At 58.4% G+C, this 20,078-nt stretch overlaps 1 protein-coding gene across 4 annotated transcripts; it reads right to left on the bottom strand.

Moving 5' to 3' along the window:
• Window positions 1-1,744: 1,744 nt before the first annotated feature.
• Window positions 1,745-20,060, bottom strand: Gaa (alpha glucosidase). 4 transcript variants are annotated; one of them, XM_004860882.3, is made up of 20 exons: window positions 19,921-20,060; window positions 16,281-16,873; window positions 15,414-15,559; window positions 14,356-14,521; window positions 14,185-14,281; window positions 13,759-13,878; window positions 13,564-13,682; window positions 13,351-13,482; window positions 12,284-12,394; window positions 11,381-11,494; window positions 11,211-11,295; window positions 10,564-10,681; window positions 10,049-10,182; window positions 8,411-8,562; window positions 8,072-8,220; window positions 3,969-4,110; window positions 3,455-3,604; window positions 2,964-3,128; window positions 2,592-2,744; window positions 1,745-2,257 (listed from the first exon to the last, which is right to left on the bottom strand). In XM_004860882.3, the coding sequence occupies exons 2-20, from the start codon at window positions 16,824-16,826 to the stop codon at window positions 2,198-2,200; spliced, it is 2,859 nt and encodes a 952-aa protein (XP_004860939.1). In that variant the 5' UTR covers window positions 16,827-16,873; window positions 19,921-20,060; the 3' UTR covers window positions 1,745-2,197. The 4 variants fall into 4 exon arrangements, with proteins under 4 accessions (XP_004860939.1, XP_087064471.1, XP_087064473.1 ...); XM_087208345.1 differs by having other exon boundaries at window positions 16,281-16,870; window positions 19,921-20,055; XM_087208347.1 differs by having other exon boundaries at window positions 16,281-16,717; window positions 19,921-20,053.
• Window positions 20,061-20,078: the final 18 nt, after the last annotated feature.

Genomic DNA, 20,078 nt, shown 5'->3' on the forward strand with positions numbered 1-20,078 from the left:
CGGGGGGGGGGGGGGGCAAACCCACCCCCAGAACCAGCTTTACAGCCTGGGGGCTCCACGCAGACTTGAGAATGCTGCAGGACCCTTGTGAGAAAGTTACTGAGGGTTTTGGGATGGCAGCAAAGCTTTATCCCAGCTCAGAGCCCTTCTGAGTCCTTTGGGCCCACGCGTGTCCCGTGCCTGGGAAGCCAGCCCCGGCCACGTGCGTAACCTGCATGCGTTCAAACATTCACCGGGTCTGAGAATGGGCCTTGCTTAGGAGGCCTCTGGGAACCCCTCTGCACCAGGTCCGGCGGGCCCAGACGCTAGCGTGTCTACCTGAGCGAGTGCTCCTGTGTAGCAGGACCGGTAGCAGGTGTGGGTCACGAACGGCGGCACAGGAATACCAGCCCCATGAGGATACAGGGCCACGCATCGTGGTTCACTGCTCAGCGCCCCTTCGAGGACAGAACCCACACCTCTTCATCCCGTCCCTTCCTGCACTGGCCCAATGGGGATGAGAACTCCCGACATTCCTGCAAGGGGGGTACAGTGGCCAATTTGCCCTTTGGGGCTGTGATAGCACAGGAGGTGAGCACACGGATGGCTAGTCCAGCCTGGCGGCGGCCACTGCGTCATCAGCCCTCCCCGACAGTCTCTTACTCTGGGAGCCTGGCACTGTCAGGCAGGGCGTCCTCAGCCACCCGGGCCACCAGCACTGACAGGGTTTTGGCTCTGCTGCCTAGGGAGGGACCACTTCCCCTTCCATTTTTGTTTTCTCTCCAGGTACGTTCACCCCTGGTACCGTGAGGTGAACCCAGGGCCTTTGCACTGACTTATCTTCCCAACCTTTATGTATTTTTGAGACAGTGTCTCACTAAGTTGCCCAAGCCAGGCTGGAATTTGCAGTCATGTAGCTTCAGCCTTCCAGAGTGCTGGGATACCAGATGTGCATCACTACTCCTGGCTCCACCTCTGCTTAACGCTGTACATTGCTAGGATTCAGGGATAAAGTGGTATCTGGTTATTACTGCTGTCCCTTTTTTCATATGATCACTGGAACATGAGGGGCTAGGGCTAAGAGGTCCACACAGGCGGGGTGGCAGGTGGGGCCCGGGACTTGGCCCTGTGGAAGGGCTCTCTTGTGAGTGAAGACTGGAAGACGCACAGTCGCCTGTCAGGTGTGAGCTCCTGTCAGTCACTGTACCTCTGATGCTCGATTTTCCATAGGCCGCAGAGGTAAGCACAGGCCCGTCTCTGGCCCCATCAATCCCGCTGACAGGACAAGGTGTTCTGAAGGGCTGGCCATCTTGTGACCCCAACACTGGGCTTCTTCCTCTCCTTTCCTCAGGCTCGCCGGGGAACCTGGGCCGGAACCTGTCCTCCTCTCACCTGGGACAGAGCTGGGGCAGAGGCCTCAGGCCCCTCCAAAGTCCTCGTGTCCATGCGGCCCCAGGCCCTGCTAGACATTCTCCAGTCACCCTGGGCATGGGTATCGGGGAGGTGAGGGGACATCAGGGGGAACCAGAGGTGACAGGATGTGAGGTAAGGTAAGGATATGAGGCAAAAGGGACCTGAAGGGGAAGGGGGAGATGCAGACATGAAGGGATATGAGGACAGGAAGGGTGACATGGGCACGTGAGGTGACTGAGGACACACAGGCGGCTGCCTTGTCAGGCAGGGGCAACACACCAGGGCCCTCTGGTGTCTCCTGGTGGCCCTGGGACACTTCAGGGCCCTGAAGCCCAGAAGGACTGGCAGGTGCTGGTTCTCAAAGTCCCTTTTATTAACCGTAATGATACTTCCCAGGCAGCAGTTCCTCACGTCTGTGGACTCCACAGTGTCACCAGCTTTGTCCTTCTGTGGGTTCACAGCCGCTGCACCCACAGGGCTTGGTTTTGGCGTGGGTACAGTGTCTGTGTCCTGGGTGTCACCTTCTCTGGGGGCAGGGACAAAGGGCGGTGGTGGCAGCTGACACTGCTGCACCTGGTCACAGGCCAGGGGCAGCCAGCCTCGCCGTATGACGTCCTTACACAGTGGCCGAGGGCACTGACGGTGGTGTGTGTGTGTGTGGTGCACTCTCAGACAAGTTAGGAGACCAGTGCTGGGCTCAACAGCCATCCTGTGCTTGGTGCCTCTGGAACCAACGTGCTCAGGAACCGCAGCTCTGCTTCACCCACCCGGCAGCACCTCCCTGGCAAGATGGGCACTGCTGCCACTAGGCCCAGCTGATACGGAACTGCTTCCCCATGGACAGCGCGGCAGGGATGGCCAGGGTCTGCTCAAGAGAGAAGGACACCTGAGCGCTGGGCAGCTGTTGCCACGAGCCGTGCATGGCTGCTGGCTGCCGCTCCGCCTCACATTGGCCCTGCATGGCTCAGGAGGCCGGGCACCACGTGAGCGGCTCACAGCCTCCACGGCCAGGGTCACCCCACTGCCACCCAGATGTGGATGGGGGGAGCACTGAGGGCCTACTCCTCCCCCCGGGACCCTGGGGTCCAGGCATCCTCCATATCCACGCTTCGAGCTGGACGGCACTGGGCCGCTGGTATCCCGAGCACCTCCCTGCAGCCACCCTGAGGACAAGAGCCCCTGCCGCTCTGCCCTCTTGCCTTGGTGTCTGGACTGTAGGTGAAGTCGGAGACAGGGACACTGTTGAAGAGGACCTGCCGGGGGGCCGTGTCCACCCCCAGGACGGTCACTTTCCTCAGCTGCAGGTCCGCCCCCTCCTTGGTCAGGCGCAGCAGCTGGTTCACAATGGTGTTCTGGTTGGCACAGAGGCAGGAAGAATACAAAAGTGGCCACAGACAGGCAGGGGCAGGAACCCCCCAGAGCAGGGACTTGCCAGTGTTCCGGGGGCCCTCTGTGTGGATGTGAAGAGACAGGACGCCTGGCACAGTCCCCTGCCTGGCACCCCTCCCCTGAGCAGGGTGGGTCCCCTCCCACGGCTCCCTTCCCGCCGGCCCGGGAGGCCTGGGACTCACGTTCCCGGCCAGGAAGACGACCTGCGTGTAGGCCCCGCGTTCCAGCACCCCAAGGCTGTCCCCATCGTCCCAGAACAGCTCCCCCTGGGCCTCACCACGCGGGGTCAGGGCCACAGCCAGGGCCATGGGCTGCTTTCGGGACTCTGTGGTTGTGAGGCCAGGGGCCTAGGAAGGGGGTGGACACGTGTCACGGCCCTGGCCCTGGTGGAGGGCTCCGGGACAGGCTACAAGGAGGCAGGTGTGCAGGACGGCCTGTGGTGACGCCCTGGCCGAGGCCAGCGGACCTGAGTCTGTCTCCACTGCAAGGATCGGCGACCCATTCCCCGGAGCTGGGCCCTGACATACGGACCCTCCTAAGGGACAGAGCGCTGTGCCCCCCCGCCCCCCCCCGCTCCTATCTCCTCCCTGGAGAGGCTCCGCCCCCCAGGAGCCCCCTGAGCCCCCAGCCCCACCGGTGTCCACACCCCCACCCCACTGTACAGCCCTAGTACCTGCAGAGGCACGATGGTCCCAGCCCGCAGGTGCACATTGATGGTGTCCAGGGGGGCCGGAAGCGTCACCCACTGCCCCTCACTGTGGATGGCAGGGCTGGGGGACTTTGGGGGCGGAAGCGGGAGGCTGCCCAGGGCCTCTACTGGTACCTGGAGGGAGGTGTCACGTCACAAGGGGCCCAGGCAGCACCACAGCCCCATGCTGTCCCCAGGAGCCGTGTGGAGCCCAGGAGAGACAGGCTGTGTGGCCACAGGACATCTGGTGGGACAGGTCCAGGGCAAGTCAGATGACACCCAGTGTAGCTCAGCCCCAGCGACGGCTGTCTGAGCCTGGGGAGTTACCCGCACAGGCTGGTTCCTCGCATGGAAAATGTGGTCCCTGCAAAGAACTGATGGGCTGATGTGTGTGTGTGAGGAACCCGCACGAAGCCAGGACTGCACACCTCTGTCCAGGTCAGGACTGCGGGCTGCTCTGGAGCACCCCCCCTCCAGGCTTCGGGGTCTCCCCTCTCACCATCTGCAGGTCATACCACGTGCCCGAGGGGAAGTAGCCGGTGACTTCAGTCTTCCCAGGCTCGAGTACAGGTGTGATGAGCAGAGCCTGACCCCACAGGAGCTGCCGGTCCACGGTCCAGGTGCTGGGGTCCTTGGGGAACCTGCAGAGAGGGGTGGAGGCATGTGGGCCGGGGCAGAGACACAGACGGCCTGCAGGGCAGGGAGAGAGTGGAGCTGGAATCCCCAGCTCTGGGGAGCCAGGGAAGAGAGGACTCAGGTTACAGAGGCAGGCCGGGTTCCTGCTGACCAGGTCCACCCAAGAGCCTAAAATAACTTCCCGTGGGCCACGCTCAGGGCGGCCTCTGTCCAGGATGGGAATCAGGCTCGTCTGCCCCGGAGCCACCAGAGAAGGGCCACCCACCTCTGCACTGTGCTCATTTCTCTTCCATTAGCAAAGTAGTGATGCGTTTGTCCAACTATCTGGAAAAGCACAAAAACCTATCAACAACCAGGAAGAGACTGCTCACTACGGCACAACCAGAGGCCACTCTTACTCACACTTGGCGTATGTCCTGTCCATCTTTCCACTACTCATCTGAGAGCATCGTGCCGACACAACTCTACGCTTCCCATCTGCCACTCCTGGGAACCCAGGCGGCTCCCCATGCCCAGCATGCACACTGCCCTGGGGACACCAGTGTCCGGATGATGTTTCAAGGCCAGATTTGTTTGGAGAATGAAGGCACCAATGTAGGAGCGTCAAAAACATCACTGACAGCCACAAATGTGCCGCCTCGTATCCCTGTGTAAATATGCATTTGGAAACCGTCCATTCCACTGTGGCCTTATTTTCATTACCATTTCTCGGGCCCACTAAACAGTGTCTCTCCGTATGGAAACACGCTGCTCGGAGGGACGTCAGTGACACTGGTGGAGTGAGGGGCTCGCAGTCTCCTCCTCCATAAAAGCAACAAGAACACAGGCCAAAATGGCAGCCTCGACATCTGTGGCACCCAGGGACAGCCAAGGGCTCCAGCAACGCAACGAGCGCACATCTCCTCACGAATCTCGGTAAGAAGAACAGAGCACTCAGCCTGGCACAGGCAGCTGAGGAGACCCCTGCCCACGGGCTAGCTCCCCACCACGCTAACCCTGAACGGCTCCTGTGGCCAGAGAAAACAGGCTCCGGGCGGTAACTCGGGAAAGCCACGAAGCAGTCCCCAGGCAGGCACACCACGGCCAGGGGCGGGGCAGGGGAAGCCTGGGGACTAGAGCTGAGCCCTGGAAGTGGCCACCCTGAAGCCGAGAACTGGAAGACATCAAAGAAACATGGAAGTGTGGCTCAGCCCTGGGAGAAGGGGGCAGTGGCGGAAACCAGGAGCCATTCCTGAGGGGCTGGTGTTGCTCTTGTTACTAAAGACTGAGTAAGCCTTTGCTTTTTTTCCCCCAGTACTAGGGATTGAACCCAGGGCGCACATGACAACTGAACTACCTCCCCTGCCCATTTTTATTATATATATAATATATATGTTGTTATATACTATATATTTTATTATATATAATATATATTATTATATATGGGGGGGGCAGGGCTGAGGATTAAACCCAGAGTCTTTGCAGAGCTACATTCCTAGCCCTTTTAATTTTAATTATTATATTCTTTTTAGTAGGCCCTTTTTATTTTTTGATAGGGTCTTGCTAAGTCACTGAGTTGCCTAGGCTGGGTTCAAACTTGCAATCCTAAGGGATTCAACCTTAGCCTCCCAGAATGCTGGGACTATAGGCATGTGCCACCACACCTGGCTTATATTTTGATTCAAGGTGTAGCTAGGTTGCCTAGGCTGGTTTCAAACTTGAATCCTCCTGCCTCAGCTCCCCGAATATCCAGGATTATGGGCATGTACCACCATACCAGGGTAGGTCAGCTATTTTGAGTACATCTAAAGAACTACAGGAGAGTATAGGAATATAACTCAGCAAATAGGAGATATCCGTAAGGACACAAACTTTAAAAAGAACAGAAATTTTGAGAAGAGTACAACTGAAAAAAAAATTCACTAGAGAGGCTCAGTACAACTTAGAGCAAATAGGAGAATCAGGGAACGAGAAGACAGGACCATCAAGGCTACCCAGGCAGAGGAATAGGAAAAAATAATGAAGAAAAAATAAACAGAGCTTTAAATATCAAGGGCCCCAATATACGTGTAATGAGAATCCCGGATGCAGAAGAGAGAAAAGGAAAGAAATATTTTAAGAAATAACAATGACTTAAAAAGGGGTTCTGTTTGTTTTTGTGGTAAGGATGCCTAGCGCCTAATGCAGGGTAGCCAAGGGCTCTGCCACAGAGCCACACCCCTGCCCTGCCTGACCAAAAAATACGAATTTGCCATCCAGGAACCTCAGCGGACTCCAAGTAGGATAACTACAAAGACCTCTACACTTAGGCACACCGTAAGCTGATCCTCAAACTCCAGAGACTGTGCCGAGAACCAGGAGAGAAGCTCTTCATCAGAACTGGAGAGGCCAAAGGCAGCGGAGAGATGTGTTCTAAGCACTGAAGAGCAAGTGAACACCGACTAAGAATTCTCACTGAGCAGAACCACCCTCCGAAACAGGAGACGTGAAGACATTCCCAGAGCAGCAGGAACGGACAGCGTTCGTCACTAGCAGGTGCACAGAGGGTGATCCAGACCCACAGAGACACGAACAGCGGTGTGCAGGCATCTCCAGGTGCAAACACGAGAGAGGCATCCAGGTGCTGTTTGTGGCCCTTTCTGCTGCTCCCACTTGACTTAAAATGCAGCTGCGCCAGGCAGTCACGGTCAGTGTGGCACGTGGGGTCAAAGATACGATTGGTGTGATGCTGACCACGCAAGGGAGGGCAGGGGATGAACTATGTAGGAGACAGTTTTTTGTTTTGTTTGCGGTACTGGTAACTGAACGCAGGGGTGCTCTACCACTGAGCTACATCTGCATTTTTTTTTTTTTTTTTTTTGAGAACAGATCTTGCTAAATTGACCAGGAGGGACTTGAACTTGTGATCATCCTGCTTCAGCTTCCCTCGGTGTTGGGATGACAGGCATCCTCCACCATGCCTGGTTAAACAAAGTTTTCTTTCTACTACTGAAATTAAATTGTTATTAGTTACAACTAGACTGTGACAGATGAAGACATTAAGCACTGAAAACTTATAAACTGCTTTTCCTGGTGAGAAAGTGTGTACTGCCGTTCATGTTCCCTGCTCTACAAACAGTGCCTGGCTGTTTCTGTATGTGCTTCTGTGTGTGTGTCTGTGTGCACATGTGTGTGCTCAAGCTGCGTGTTGCTGGGGATTGAACCTAGGGCCCACGAACATGCTAATCAAGTGCTCTACCACTGAGCCACACCCCAGCCCCTCATTTGCCCCTTAAAGCTGGTCTTATCCATCTGCTATGCATCCGTTCTGTATTAGGAAGAATGACACTCTCCATTTTACTGATGGTGATTTCTCGAATCTGTCTGCCATTACAATCTATGTTTTGAACAGTTTCAATTTTCTTTTAGCCAGAGACTTTAATTTTCTCCTTCTGCTGAGTGCAATAGTCGTTTTTCTTTAGGAATTCAATCTCCTTCCTCTTCCTCCAATGCTCAGAAAACCCTCTGCCCCAGAGCCTTGGTAAATGGTTACTTCTAATCCGTGGCATTTTGTACAGCTTACTTTTGACATCTAACATTTAATTCTTCTGGAACTTCCGTTCATGCGGTGCAAGGAGAAGACACCTGGACATGTGCAGACAGCGGACAAACCTTTCCACCAGAGGCTCTGGCCTTTACTCGAGGACTGCACCCAGTCCTGTGTGTGTCACCCGCCATGTTTCTCCTGCCGCCCTCCCCAGCCCCACGGGGATCCAGCCTGCCTGTCCCGTCCCCGCCTGACAACGGGGCGGCTCGGTTGGTGCTCAGAGGTCTCCATCCCAGCTTTCCACACCTTGAATGCCCCAGCCCTGAGCTGCGATCTAGTGAGGCTGGGGGGCACTCTGCCCTCACTCAGCCACAATCTGCTCCGGTCCCAGGAACAAAGCCCTGGTGAGCTCCCGCACCCCAGTGCCCATGGGGCATCACTCCCCAGCCCAGGTAACTCACTCCAGGAAGAGGGGCCGGGCGACGGTCTCGCCCCTGACGTGGGCGCCGTGGAACAGAGTGTAGAGGTAGGGCAGCAGTGCATAGCGCAGGGCAAAGGCTTTCCTCATGGCTTGCTGCGCAGGCTCGCTGAATCTGTATGGCTCCTGGGGCTGCATGGGCAGAGGGGCACCTGAGGTCATGGTCCCGTTGACTGGGCACCTTGCTTGCCCCTTGGTCACCCAGTGTGGGGAGGACAATGGGATAGGCTGCTGTGGTAGCGACAGGATTTTCCAGGGCAGGTCTCATGATGGGGGCTCCCTCCTGCCTCAGGCTCCTCCCTGTGCCCACCGCCGGCCCTACCTGGCTGTGCAGGTCATTGTGGTTGCGCATGAAGGGATAGAAGGCTCCTAGCTGGGTCCAACGCACACACAGCTCCTCCGAGGTGTTCCCCAGGAAGCCGCAGATATCTGCCCCAACCAGGGGCACCCCCAGCAGGTTAAACTGCAGGATTTCTGTGGGGACAGAGGTGACTGGCCTCAAACTGCTGCAGCTGGGCCAGTTCAGGCCAGGGAGCTGGACAGACAGGCTTGCAGAGCTGCTGGAGGTGCAGCTCCCTCTGAAGGGTCAGGACGGTGCTGGGCTCTGTGTCTTCCACTCAGGCAGCAGCCATGTCCTCCATGGGGGTGCTTCCTGACCATGGGGCAGGCAAAGCAAAGTAGAGCCCCATATGTGAACCGTGTCCCCAAAGGATCAAGTCCTAACCCCCAGGACAAGATATGTGACCTTCTTTGGAAACAGGGTCATTGCGGATATAACTGAGTGAATATGCGGTCTTTGGGTTGGGCCTAATCCAACAACTGACATCCTTAGACCAGGAAACCGCCATGTAAGGACTCCAGGAAGAGGAGCGAGCAGGACCTGCCCACACCTTATTTCTGACTTGTGGTCTCCACACTGCAGAGATAAGTCCTGTTGTTGTAAGCCCCAGCTTGTGGTCCTTCATTATGGCAGCCACAGGAACCTAGAAGGGACAGTGAGTCCCCCTGGCTACGAAGGGTGGACGGGTTCAAGGCCCTCTTGCCAGGTGTGGCGCTCCCCACCACTGCCACTGGGCTCAGTCTCCTTGGGAACAAGGACCTTGGACTGGGAGCCAGCGGCAGGACGGCCCAGCCTGGGGCTCTGGGGAGCATCTCTTCTGGGTAACAACTGATCCGGAGACCCACAGGCCCTTTGCTTAGTAGCACTCAGTGCAGGTGGGGGCTAAAATCGCAGACCTGGAAAGGTCTCCGCAAAGCGGCTCCAGACTGTCTCTGCCCGCCACGCCTGCCTGGGGGTGAGGAGGCAACTGGGTGGGGCAGAGCAGCCAGCGCCTTCTAGAAGGGGGCTCACTTCTCCTGAGATCTCAGGGAGTTCTCACGCAAGGTCCCCACTGTTCAGAACATTTCAGAGGGCACCGGGCCCTGGCCTGGCTCTTCTAAGCTGCCATGATGGCCCGGGCACCCTCATGGGCACCCTTCACTCCCTAACCTGTTTTCCAGGGGTCTGGGCCACTTCCAGGCTTCATGTGAGTCAACCACATTAAAGCTCTGAGAACAAAAATCAAATTCGTCTTCACAGGATGGAGCTGGGGCCAAGAAGTCCAGGGCAGGGGCGTCCTGTGGGCTGAGCTCAGACCCATGTTCCTACAGCTCGGGACGTGGTCACCAGAGGGGCAACTGGGAAGGGGAGAGTCTGGTAGCTTTTCAGGCAGTGCCTAGGGTGAACCAGAGACACGGCCACCAGAAGAGGTGTGGGGGGTGAGCCACCCACACAGGTGAGCTGGCCTACTTGCACAGGTGTGCACGGCTAGCAGGTCTCTGGCCCACAGGACTGGCAGAGGCCCCCAAGCCACTGGCGAAGCATCCAAGCCGTGCAGAGCCCAGAACCAGCTCGGGCAGAGCTGCTTGTGCAGGGGCCCCGCTGCCCCGCCAGGCAGTGGCTCCTGACTGAGGCTCTCACCCGCCACAGAGTAGGAAAGCTGCTCCCAGCTGCTCCACACGTCTCCCGTCCAGTGGCCGGCGTACCGGCCATGGCCAGCAAAGGTTGAGCGGGAGATCACAAAGGGGCGCGTCCCCCGAGCCTTCACCAGGGCCCTGGGTGGGAGAGGGGACACAGAGCCGAGTGGAGTGGCTCCCCGGGAGCCCCTCACTACCTGCGAGGGCAGGGCACTTGGCCATAGCAGTGGTGGGGTAGAGCCGAGAGGAGGAACTGACACAGAGGCGGTGGGGGAGTCAGCCCTGCCCCAGCCACCCCAACCTCTACAGGCGAGCCACCCCACCCCAGCCTCCAAGCAGACACGGGGTTCTTGGTGGCACAGGAAGGCACCCGGGGTTGACCGGTGTGCAGAGCGAGAGAGCTCTGGCTGCAGGCTGGGCTGTGGGGCAGGAGCACAGGCCCCGGTGGCTCTGAGTGGTCAGGGTGTCTTCCTTCCTTGCCGACACCCTGAGCTGGGCCGGGCTGCCACTGGGCCTCACCTGTGGGAGGCCATGGCTTCTGTCAGGCCATATAGGTTGTGGAGGTTGTAGTGTGTGGACAGGAACTGGTGGCTGGAGGCACAAATAGTGGCTGCCTGCAGGGTCCCACCGACCACTCCTGGGAGAGAAGGGGGCTGGTTTCCATGGACTCGCTCCTGGGCTGGGTGGGCCGCTGGCACCCTCCTGTCCCCCTTGTTCTGGGAGCCACTGTGCAGGTCGCTATATATTCAGGCGTGGCTCCTGGGGGTGTACCCTAAAGCCTCCCCGTCTCCTGCTGGGTGTGGAGCTTGCCCCTGCTCACGGTGTGGCCCTCGGGGCCTGGGGACCTCCCTCTGCTGTCTCCACTGCTCACAAACACAGGACGAGGTGGGTACCCAACAAGGCTCTGCAGACCTCCAGCCCGCATGTCTCGTGTCACCCTGAGCCCGAAAGCCCTCCCCTGAAGCACTGGCCGTGTGCGACCACGCCTGGGTCCTAGGCCCAGTCATCCCACCTGGACCACACCTGCCTGGAGTTCCCCTCCCTCCCCTTCAGATGCTGCTGCCCACTGCTTCTTAGAGCTTCAAGTCATAATGGAGAGAAGGTGAGTCCCAGATGTGGGCCACCAACCCCCACGGGGCTCCCAGGGCAGGAGGGTGGGAGCTCACCCGGCACATAGGGTGGGTTTTCCAGCTCGTTGTCCGGGCAGCCATGCTCAGAACCCCTCACAAAGTTGGACGGTTCATTCATGTCCTGCAAGAGAAGCCCAGGGTGCAGATGGCGGGGCCGGGGTCCACAGGTGGGGTTGCGGGGGGCACTGGGCAGGGGCCATACTTACAATCCACATGCCGTCGAAGGGCACTTGGGCATGGAACTCGGACACCATGTCCTGCCACCAGTCAAGGGCCTCGGGGTTGGTGAAGTCCGGGAAGGCAGTGGGTCCAGGCCATACCTGGACAGCGAGAGGCCAAGGGGAGACTTGGCCCCAGCCAGAGCGTGCACCAGGGCCCTGTGGAGTCACAGCCTCCAGCGGGGTGGAAGCCTCACTATTAGTTAGCGTCCAAATTGGCAAAACAGACTGGGGATTTAGCTCAGTGGTTTCGCTGCCTGCTGCGCAAGCGCAAGGACCCGAGTTCAATCACCCATACCAAAAAAACCAAAAACCAAACAAATCGGCAAAACACTCGGGCCCCAGGGCTCAATGAGTGGATCCCTCCCCACACTGTTCTGACACAGGGCCTGACGGGCCTCACCCTGGGAGAGCCCCAGGCCACCCACATATCCAGCCAGTGTGTGGACAGACCAGGGAACTGGAGTGTGAGAAGCTCGGTGGAGACAACCTCATCGGGGCTGCTGCTGTCAAAGACCCACCCAGGAAGGGAGCCTCCCACATCTGTGGGGGTGCCTGGGCCCTCCCTCAATGGGGGTCCCCCTTCCTCCTAGCTTGGGCACACCTGGACTCTGCTGAGCTCCCCATGGGAGGGCGGGGGAACTCTCAGAAGGCCCCTAAGATCTCACCAAAGGTATGCAGAGGTCACGCCTGGCAGGGCCCCACTGCCCTGCTGGCTGAGGCTCCCTGATGGAAGAATTCCAGGGTGTTCCTTATCAGGAGCCCCTGCCGCCAGCAGCTGGGCCTTTTCCCACCCACTCTGTCCCACTGGTCCTGACATCTGAAATCCCACTGTCTTCCTGAACAGCTACTCTGTGCTCCCTGGTCAGACCCTCCAGGTCCCCAGCCTACCTTTCCAATCAGTGGCTGCCCGGTCTCATTGGTGATGAAAACCCCCCTCCGCAGACCCTCGTCATAGGGTCTATAACTGCCAGCAGGGCCTGAGCTGCTGATGGCAGGATCCTGGGGGTGACAGGAACGGGTCAGGATGAGAGATGTGGCCCCTATCCTTGGCACCAGTCTCTGGGTGAAGAGCAGGATGAGCCGTATACGTGTACAGCGTGCCCAGGTGTGTAGATGCAGTGTCTGCCTGTAGAGTGGCAGCTGGGGAGAGTGTGCCTGGATGGGAGCATTACCTTTCCTCTAAGCTTTCCGGGGTTTCTACAGGAACTTTTTCTTTTTTTTGGTACCGGGGATCAAACTTGGGACTTTGTGCTTGTGAGGCAGGTGGTGGAACCACTGAGCTACATCCCTGGCCCTATATATGTATTTTTTTAAAGTGAAAGGGTCTGCCTCTGCCCTCTCTGCTGAGTGGGCACTGGTGACTGCTGCCCCCACAGGGGCAGAAATGACAGATATGGGTAAGGTCAACTCAGCCTAAACCGCTCAGCAAATGACTTTGCTCTTCTGAGCAAATCATGGTGGCTGTCTGGTCTCTTCAGTCCCCAATTCTGGTCTCCTCTGGATAGGGCCAGGCGTAAGATCCAGGCTACACCAGCCCCGAATCACATCCCTCCCACTATAGGGAGAGGCCCGAAGCAGGTCGGCTTTTGTACTATGTCACTCAGTTCTGCCCTTGGTCACCTCTTCCCACACAGAGCTGTTCCAAGGGATGAGCAGGACAGGAGATCCATCTGCTTCCCCATCCAGCCCCCTGGCCTTTCCCAGTACAGTGACATCAGCTCTGCCTTTGGCTTTAGGGCAGTACAAGTAACCCCAAAACTAGAGAATCCAGAGTATGGAGACTAAGCGGGGACTAAGTCCATAACCTCCTTGACGTTCCCTCAGTATAAGACAAACTCAGAAGACGTCCTTGGTAACCACAGCAGGCATAAGCAAGAGCCACGGCACAGGCGCCTGCCGTCCCCAGACCCGGGCACTGTCCTGAAGGAAGGGAAAGGAAGGGGTGGGGCACTCACCACAATCATCATGTACTTCCGGCCGCCCTGGTGGAGCTCGTGCACAGCGGCTGGCAAGTCTGCAAAGCCATCCCGGTTGAAAGTGAAGTCCCTCTGTGCGTCCATGTAGTCCAGGTCGTTCCACTGCACATCCTGTGGTGCAGCACAGGGCCTACCGCTGGCATCTGGGAGCTCTGCTGCCCTGCCTGGCTGCCCCGCTCCACCCTCACTTACCAGGGGGAAGTGGGCCCTGGTCATGTTCTGTACCACCTGGCGGAGGATGGCAGTGGAGGAGTAGCCCCAGCGACAGAGGTGAAAGCCCAGGCCCCAGTACGGTGGCATGAAGGGGCGCCCTGCGGGCCAACAGCACTGTGAGTGGGGGCAGAAGGGGAGGGGAGGGGTGGGGCAGGCACAGGGAGCAGGCCTTACCCACGACGTCCAGGTACTGCTGCACCACGCTCTTGGGCTCTGGTCCCAGGAAGACATACACATCCAGGATCCCACCTGTTGACCTCCAGGTGAGGGCTGGGCTGGGCTGCAGGACCACATCTGGGGGAAACAGCCTGGCTCGGTGATGAACACCCCAGTGTGAGCCGCCGCTCCCCATAGATGGCCAGGCTGCAGCTGGAGTGTGGCTCTCCACAGGGACCCTGGAAGCAGCCTGCCAGGGTGGGGCCAAGGGGCAGCTGTGCTGACCCTACCTAGGCAGGGGTGGAAGGGCCGTGAGCACTGGACCTGGGGGCCTGCCTGGGACCCCCCACGGGGCACAGAAGGCCTCAGCCACTCTGCTCCTTCGCCAGATGAGAGGCCTCGGCAGAACCTCTCGTTCCGGGGCAGGCCCAGCCTGGGACTCACCCATGGCATTGCTGTTCAGCAGGAAGACTCCATGGGCTGAGCCGCCATCCTCCAGAGCCAGGTAGAAAGGGTGTGACCCATAGAGATTGGCACTGGGCTGGGACAGGCAGGGAGAGCACTTTAGCCCTGGGACCCCAGACTCCAAGCTCCCGCCTGGTCACCCCTCCTTACCAAGGGGGCCAAGTCCCGGTTCCAGAGGGTGACTCTGGTCCATTCGGTTTTGAGTATCAGGGGGCTAAGGTGCTCAGCAAGGCCAGTGATGTACCGAGAGGGTAGGGAGGTGGATAGCTGGAGAAACTGGTCGGCGAAGAACAGGGGTGCCACGGTGGTGTTCAGCCTGCGGGGAGACCAGGCTTCCTTGTACCCACACCCAAGGTGGACCCCAGGACAGGCAGTCACTTGAGGCCCAGCAGCCATCCACAACTGGAAGCCAGTGAAAAGAGCCACTAAGGGCACATCCTGAGAGGTTGTGCCCACGCCACCCTGGACGGGGAGTGGGCAGCAGCGATATAAACACCTACAAGGTCATACTAGAGGACATGGGCCCTGGAGGGACACAAAGAGTGGCCAACAGCAGGGGCTATGGTGCCCTGGCTCTATCACATGCCAGTGAGTCCCCTCGCCTCTGTGGCTCAGTTTCCTCAACAGAACCACTGAATTCTGAGTTGTTATGGAGCTTAAATGAGTTAAAAATTAGTTCCTGGTATGTGGTAAGTGACAAATATTTGACAAATAAGTATAAATAAAGTGGAGTAAGGGCAAGCAAGCCACCCGGAGGGGGAGCCACTCTGGGCTGGACCAGGTCTCTCCTCGGCACTTCTGGCACCCGGGAGAGTCACCCTTTGTGGTGGGCTGCCCTGGGCACTGCAGGATGCCAGAACACCCTGCTGTGGCAAAGAAGCCATCTGCAGATGGCCTGGGGATATGGGCCCTGGACGGGGCTCCTGGGCTGGGTGGGAGGAAGGACCCTCTGGGCCCCACGGGAACCATGCCAAGATTGGGGGGCTGCCCTGAGCGGACCTCCGTGGGCACAGGCTTGGGGTGCTCTGGCAACAACCAGGTGGCCCTGGCAGGGATGGGAGAGGAGCAGGATCGGGGTCCACGGCAGGCCACAGCGGGAGGACGATGCTGTCCAGCTCACAGATGGGCTCGTCCCTCCAAGAGGCTTGGCCCCAGGAGCCGACACCGCCCACCCAGGGTGCAGGGCGAGGCCCGGGAGCAGCACTCACAGCACCCGGCCGTCCAGCTTCCTGCGCACCACCACCCCGAAGGGCTCCTCGGAGAGCTCCACGCTATAGAGGGGGGACGGCGCCCGGCTGTGCACACGCGGGGTCTCCAAGGGCACCTCGTAGCGCTTGTCGGCGGGGTCTTTGATCTAGAAGAGACAGTGAGGCTCAAGCCGTGGGAGGGCTGCTGGCTCGCCCTCCAGTCCTGTCCTCAGTCTCGTAGGCCTCATGGCTCCAGGAGGAGCTCACGTCCCACACGGGCCAGGCACCGTCTGTGTGCACAGGCACTTGGTTCTACCCCTCTGAGCCTCAGTTTCCTCATCTGCACAGCCAGAAGGAAACCACCCTCGGGTTGCCAGGTCAAAGACAGAGCACCCAGTAAACCTGAACTTTGATAAACTGCTAATTTTTTTTATTAATCTAAGTATGGCCCAAATATGGCACGGGGCATCCTCCCATTAAAACAAAGTCACCTTCTGCAGGGAGGGGTGCCGTGGGGTTCGGGGGAGCAGCAAGTGGAAGTCCCAGCTGCTGGTGGGTGGTCAGTGGCTGGTGCTCCATCCCCATGCTGACTCCTCCCTACAGGAGGCTGAGTCACCCCTGGAGGACATGTGACCCCATCCGTGCCCTCACCCTACCTTCTAGAGCACCTGCCACCACATGAGTCTCATTCTTCCCACCGGGCCACTCTGTCTGCTCATACCCGAGCTCTCGGCACACATTAGGGCCGCAGGCACACCCGCAGGGAGCCCACATGTACTCCATGTCCTCTCTGCCCCTGCTGGCCCAGCCTGTCTGCGTGCCTGGGTCTCTGCAGGGTCCCCTCCACATGCCCAGACTCCTGCCTGGCCCCAGCCCATCCTGGCCCACCGTGAAGTGCAGGCGGCTCTCTGTCTCCATCAACACGTCCAGCTGCAAGGTCAGGATGTCCTTGGGGAAGAAGGTGGGGGTAGCTCGGGTCAGGGTTGCTGTGTAGCCCATCTCTGAGGAGCTGAGGTTCTGCAGGCGGTAGCTCGGATAGCTGGAGGGGAAGAAACACCAGGGCTGCCCCATCAGGGGGGGCCCAGGGTGCTGCCTTGCTGGGACATAGCAGCACCCACGGGCCTCGCACTGCTCCTGGGTGACAGCCTTGTCAGGGGCACAGTCAAAGCGGCTGTCGGGAGGGATGTCACACTGTGCTGGTGCTGCTCCAGGCTGGCCAGGGTGTTTCTGGGCACGCCAGGGCTCTGGCCCGCTGGCTCCTGGCTGGTGAGCGTGGGCAGTCTCTTCCAGCCCTTGAGGAAAGTCTCGCAGCTCTCGAGGGACCACTGGGAAGTCACAAAACAGGACGTGTCCCAGGAGGACAACCGTGGCCAAGGAGATGAGGGTGCAGGCCCCCACCAGCAGCCGGGAACAGGGTGCCCACAGCACAGCCATGGTGGACGCCTGCCTGCCTGGGCCGTGTGGGAGCTCCGGGAGGCCTGCTGAGAGAAGAGACCAGCTGAGCAGGGCGGCCAGAGGACTCGGGTGGATTCCACAGCACAGCCTGGACCCATGGCCAGCAGCGCCAGGGGACAGAGAGGCCAGCCAGGGGCCTCCCCCAGGGCGCTGATGAGGACAGCTGGAGGGGAGGGCGGAGGAGGAGACACAGGGTGCTGCAGACCCAGCAATGAGGAGAGGGGGTGCTGCAGATAAGGGGTGCCAGCGACATGGGTGCTACAGAGAATGCACACTGCAGGCGGCGCTGGAGCACTGTGCTGACTGACAGGAGGGAAGACAGGTAAAAGGGAAGAGACATATCCCAAAGTGGGGACCGTGGAACAGCGCCCACTAAGTCTTCTAAAAGGTCACAAATGATATGCGTTTAAGTACAGGAAGAGCGGGTGTTGTAGCTCAGTGGCAAAGTGAGTGCTTAGCATGCACAAGGCCCTGGGTTTAGTCTCCAGCACCATTAAAAAAAATAAATAAAAAGTACAGGAAGAGGGGCCAGGAATTTAGCTCAGTAGTTCCGCCAACTGCCTTGCCAAAGTGAGGTCCTGAGTTTGATCCCTGGTACCAAAAAAAAAAAAAGTACAGGAAGCACTGGGCATGGTAACGCATGCCTGTAATCTCAGCACTCGGGAGGCTGAGGCAGGAGGATTGCCATGTGTTCGAGGCCAGCCTGGGCTACATAGTGAGTCCAAGGCCAGCCTAAACTACACAGTGAGACTGTCTCAAAAAAAGGAAATGTACAGGAAGAGCCTAGAATGACAGATAACAAATGAATTGAGCAAGCTTCAACTGTAGGTGATATGAGCCCCACTTCTGCAGGAAGGTATGGCCCAGGCCGGTAAATCTCAGCCACCAATAGGTAAGTGGATTAATGCCCTCAGGGGCTTGCCATCTCTTTGGCTCCTTTCCTGCTGTGGGCACAGGGATACACCATGTGAGAAATCTTGGGCACTGCTGAGGACCACACTAGGATGGCCACACCACAAAAGAGAGTCCCAAGCCCTGATGGCTTTGCAGACGAGAGACCCAGGCCCTCCCTGTGGCACTGGGGAGGCATGCCTGGGTACACCTGCATCTGGAGCCTCACAGGAACAGAGACAAGGACAGAAGGTCAGGGTCTGGTGTTGAGATCAACAAGATTGTTCCCTTTCTTTGGCTTATTACTGCACATTCCAAGCACTGTATGAGGAATGTGGAATCAGCCCAGTCCTTCCAAGGTGCAGCAGGCACCAACATGGGGTAAACATGCAAGGATTTTCTACAGGAATCTTTGATCTCATCGGGAAAAAGAGAGGCTGGGACAGGAAGGCTGGGAGACACACCACACCCACGCCAGTCTGAGCCCACCGGAAAGAGAAGGAAGAGGGTCAGGTCAAAGTGTTCTAGCAGTAAGGCCACAGTGGGGGCGCACTTGAGGCACCGGCACCGTTGGGCATGGAGTCCTGGTCTTCCAGGCACAGTCAGGGGCAGAGCCAGGGTGGATTTCAGAGTCCAGCGACTGGGTGCCCTGGCCTACGTGGCTCTGTGTGACCTTCTTACTGCCAGTAACATGCACACAGTGGGGAACAGTCACACACTAGCAGGGGTGACACACAGGCCAGACTGTATCACAGAAGAGCCGGCCACAAACATTCTGACCAGCAGCTGGGCTTGGGGGCCACCAGGGGTCATTTGTGAATTGGGCTCTCTGAGGTGGGAGTGAAATTTTCTCCCCACATTTGTAACATCAACTTGTGGGAGGTTTTTCTTCCACCAACTGATTCTTCAGCTCTCCAGACACCAGCTGGGTGTCCTAGAGTCCAATCTGGTGGTGACACTGACTCCCTAGTGAGAGCCCATGCGTAGGTGGTGTGGAGCGCTTCGACACTGACTCCCTAGAGGTAGCACAGCCCCCACAATTGAGGGCTGGACCCCATAAGACTGTGCCACTTCAGCAGCCAGCTGCAATCCCAGGCCATCAGCAGTACCTCTGTTGACTGGCTATCAACTTGGGGGCTTGAACGAGCCTCCATCCTGGCTCCATAGCTCACTAGAATAGCTCACAGGACTCTGGAAGGCACTTTACTGACATTTACCATTATTTTCTGTTGTTTTTTTCCCCAACAAAGGCTGTAACTCAGGAACAGCAGAGATGTATACTGTGAGGTTTGGTGGGGGTGGACAGAGCTTCCAGGCATATACGTTGTTCACCCATCCGATCTTGGGGGGGGGGGTGTCTATTATGTATGTATTTATTAATTATCGGCCATTAGTGATGGACTGGATCTCCAAACCTTTCTAGGACTAGGTGGGTGGATGAGGGAAGCTAAAAGTCTAAACAAGTCTTGGTTTTTCTGCCTAGGGGTCACCAGCTACCTCCTTAGCACTGGAAAGACATCAATCGGAGTTCCAAGGGTTTGGGGAGGGAGCTGTGTGCCAGGAAGCAAGCTCGGAGACCAGATATTCACTTCGTCCGGTGCTGCAGAGGCCCCGCCCCTCTGGCCCTTGTAGACACACGTGGTGCCTTGCGGTCAGACTCCGCTCTAGGGAACTCAAGACTCCGAGTACAGTGCAGGGGTCCACAGTCGGGGCCACCACACCGACAGGTTCGGGGCAGCTGCACAGGAGGGCAGAGGAGGCTCAGGGGGAAGGAGGTCCTAGAAACGGGGAGCGAGCAGGCACCCTAGCACTATACGAGGGTTCTCAGTTCTGTTTTCAACGTCCCGTTCAGAGACAAATGGGGAAGGACCAAAAAGGACCAACTCGGGTTCTGGGAAGAGGCCTGACCCGCTGACCTCCCCGGCGCTGGGTGGGTTCAAACGCCAGCTTTCTGACAACTGGGGCTGAAGTTTCTCATCCCCCAGGTGCCTCAAACTGAGAGACACGGTACAAACAGAGCCTTCCCCTTGAGCACCGCGGAGATGTGCAAGAAACCGGGTTCTGGGGCCAGTTCCGTTCTTGGGGTCACTGCCCCGTTGCTCCGCTCAGTGTCCCAATTAGGAAATCGCTGACAGCTGCAGGCCGCCGGCCAGCCCGCTCCTGGGCAGCACCCGCCACTCACCTACGCACCCGTGCCTGCCGACGGCCGCTCACCAGTGCGCGACGCTCACCTGCGAGCCCGCCGTCGCACAGACCCCCTGCAGGATCCCGCGAGGTCACGTAGCCGGCAGGAGGGGCGGGCCCGCAGTGTCACGTGGCACCGCCCCCGCGCAGGCGCCC

This window comes from Heterocephalus glaber, unplaced genomic scaffold (genome assembly GCF_053883595.1).
Source record: "Heterocephalus glaber isolate CG9 unplaced genomic scaffold, H.glaber_assembly_v1.0 deba00000937, whole genome shotgun sequence".
Lineage (NCBI taxonomy): Eukaryota > Metazoa > Chordata > Mammalia > Rodentia > Bathyergidae > Heterocephalus > Heterocephalus glaber.

What these genes read in the sequence shown, in the direction of transcription:
- Gaa (XM_004860882.3), bottom strand. Translation starts at nt 16,826, where the DNA reads ATGGCTGTGCTGTGGGCACCCTGTTCCCGGCTGCTGGTGGGGGCCTGC. An exon ending in CCTTCGACGGCATGTGGATT is followed by an intron (nt 11,296 to 11,380) that starts GTAAGTATGGCC and finishes CTTCTCTTGCAG; the next exon opens with GACATGAATGAACCGTCCAA. An exon ending in GAAGCCATGGCCTCCCACAG is followed by an intron (nt 10,183 to 10,563) that starts GTGAGGCCCAGT and finishes TCTCCCACCCAG; the next exon opens with GGCCCTGGTGAAGGCTCGGG.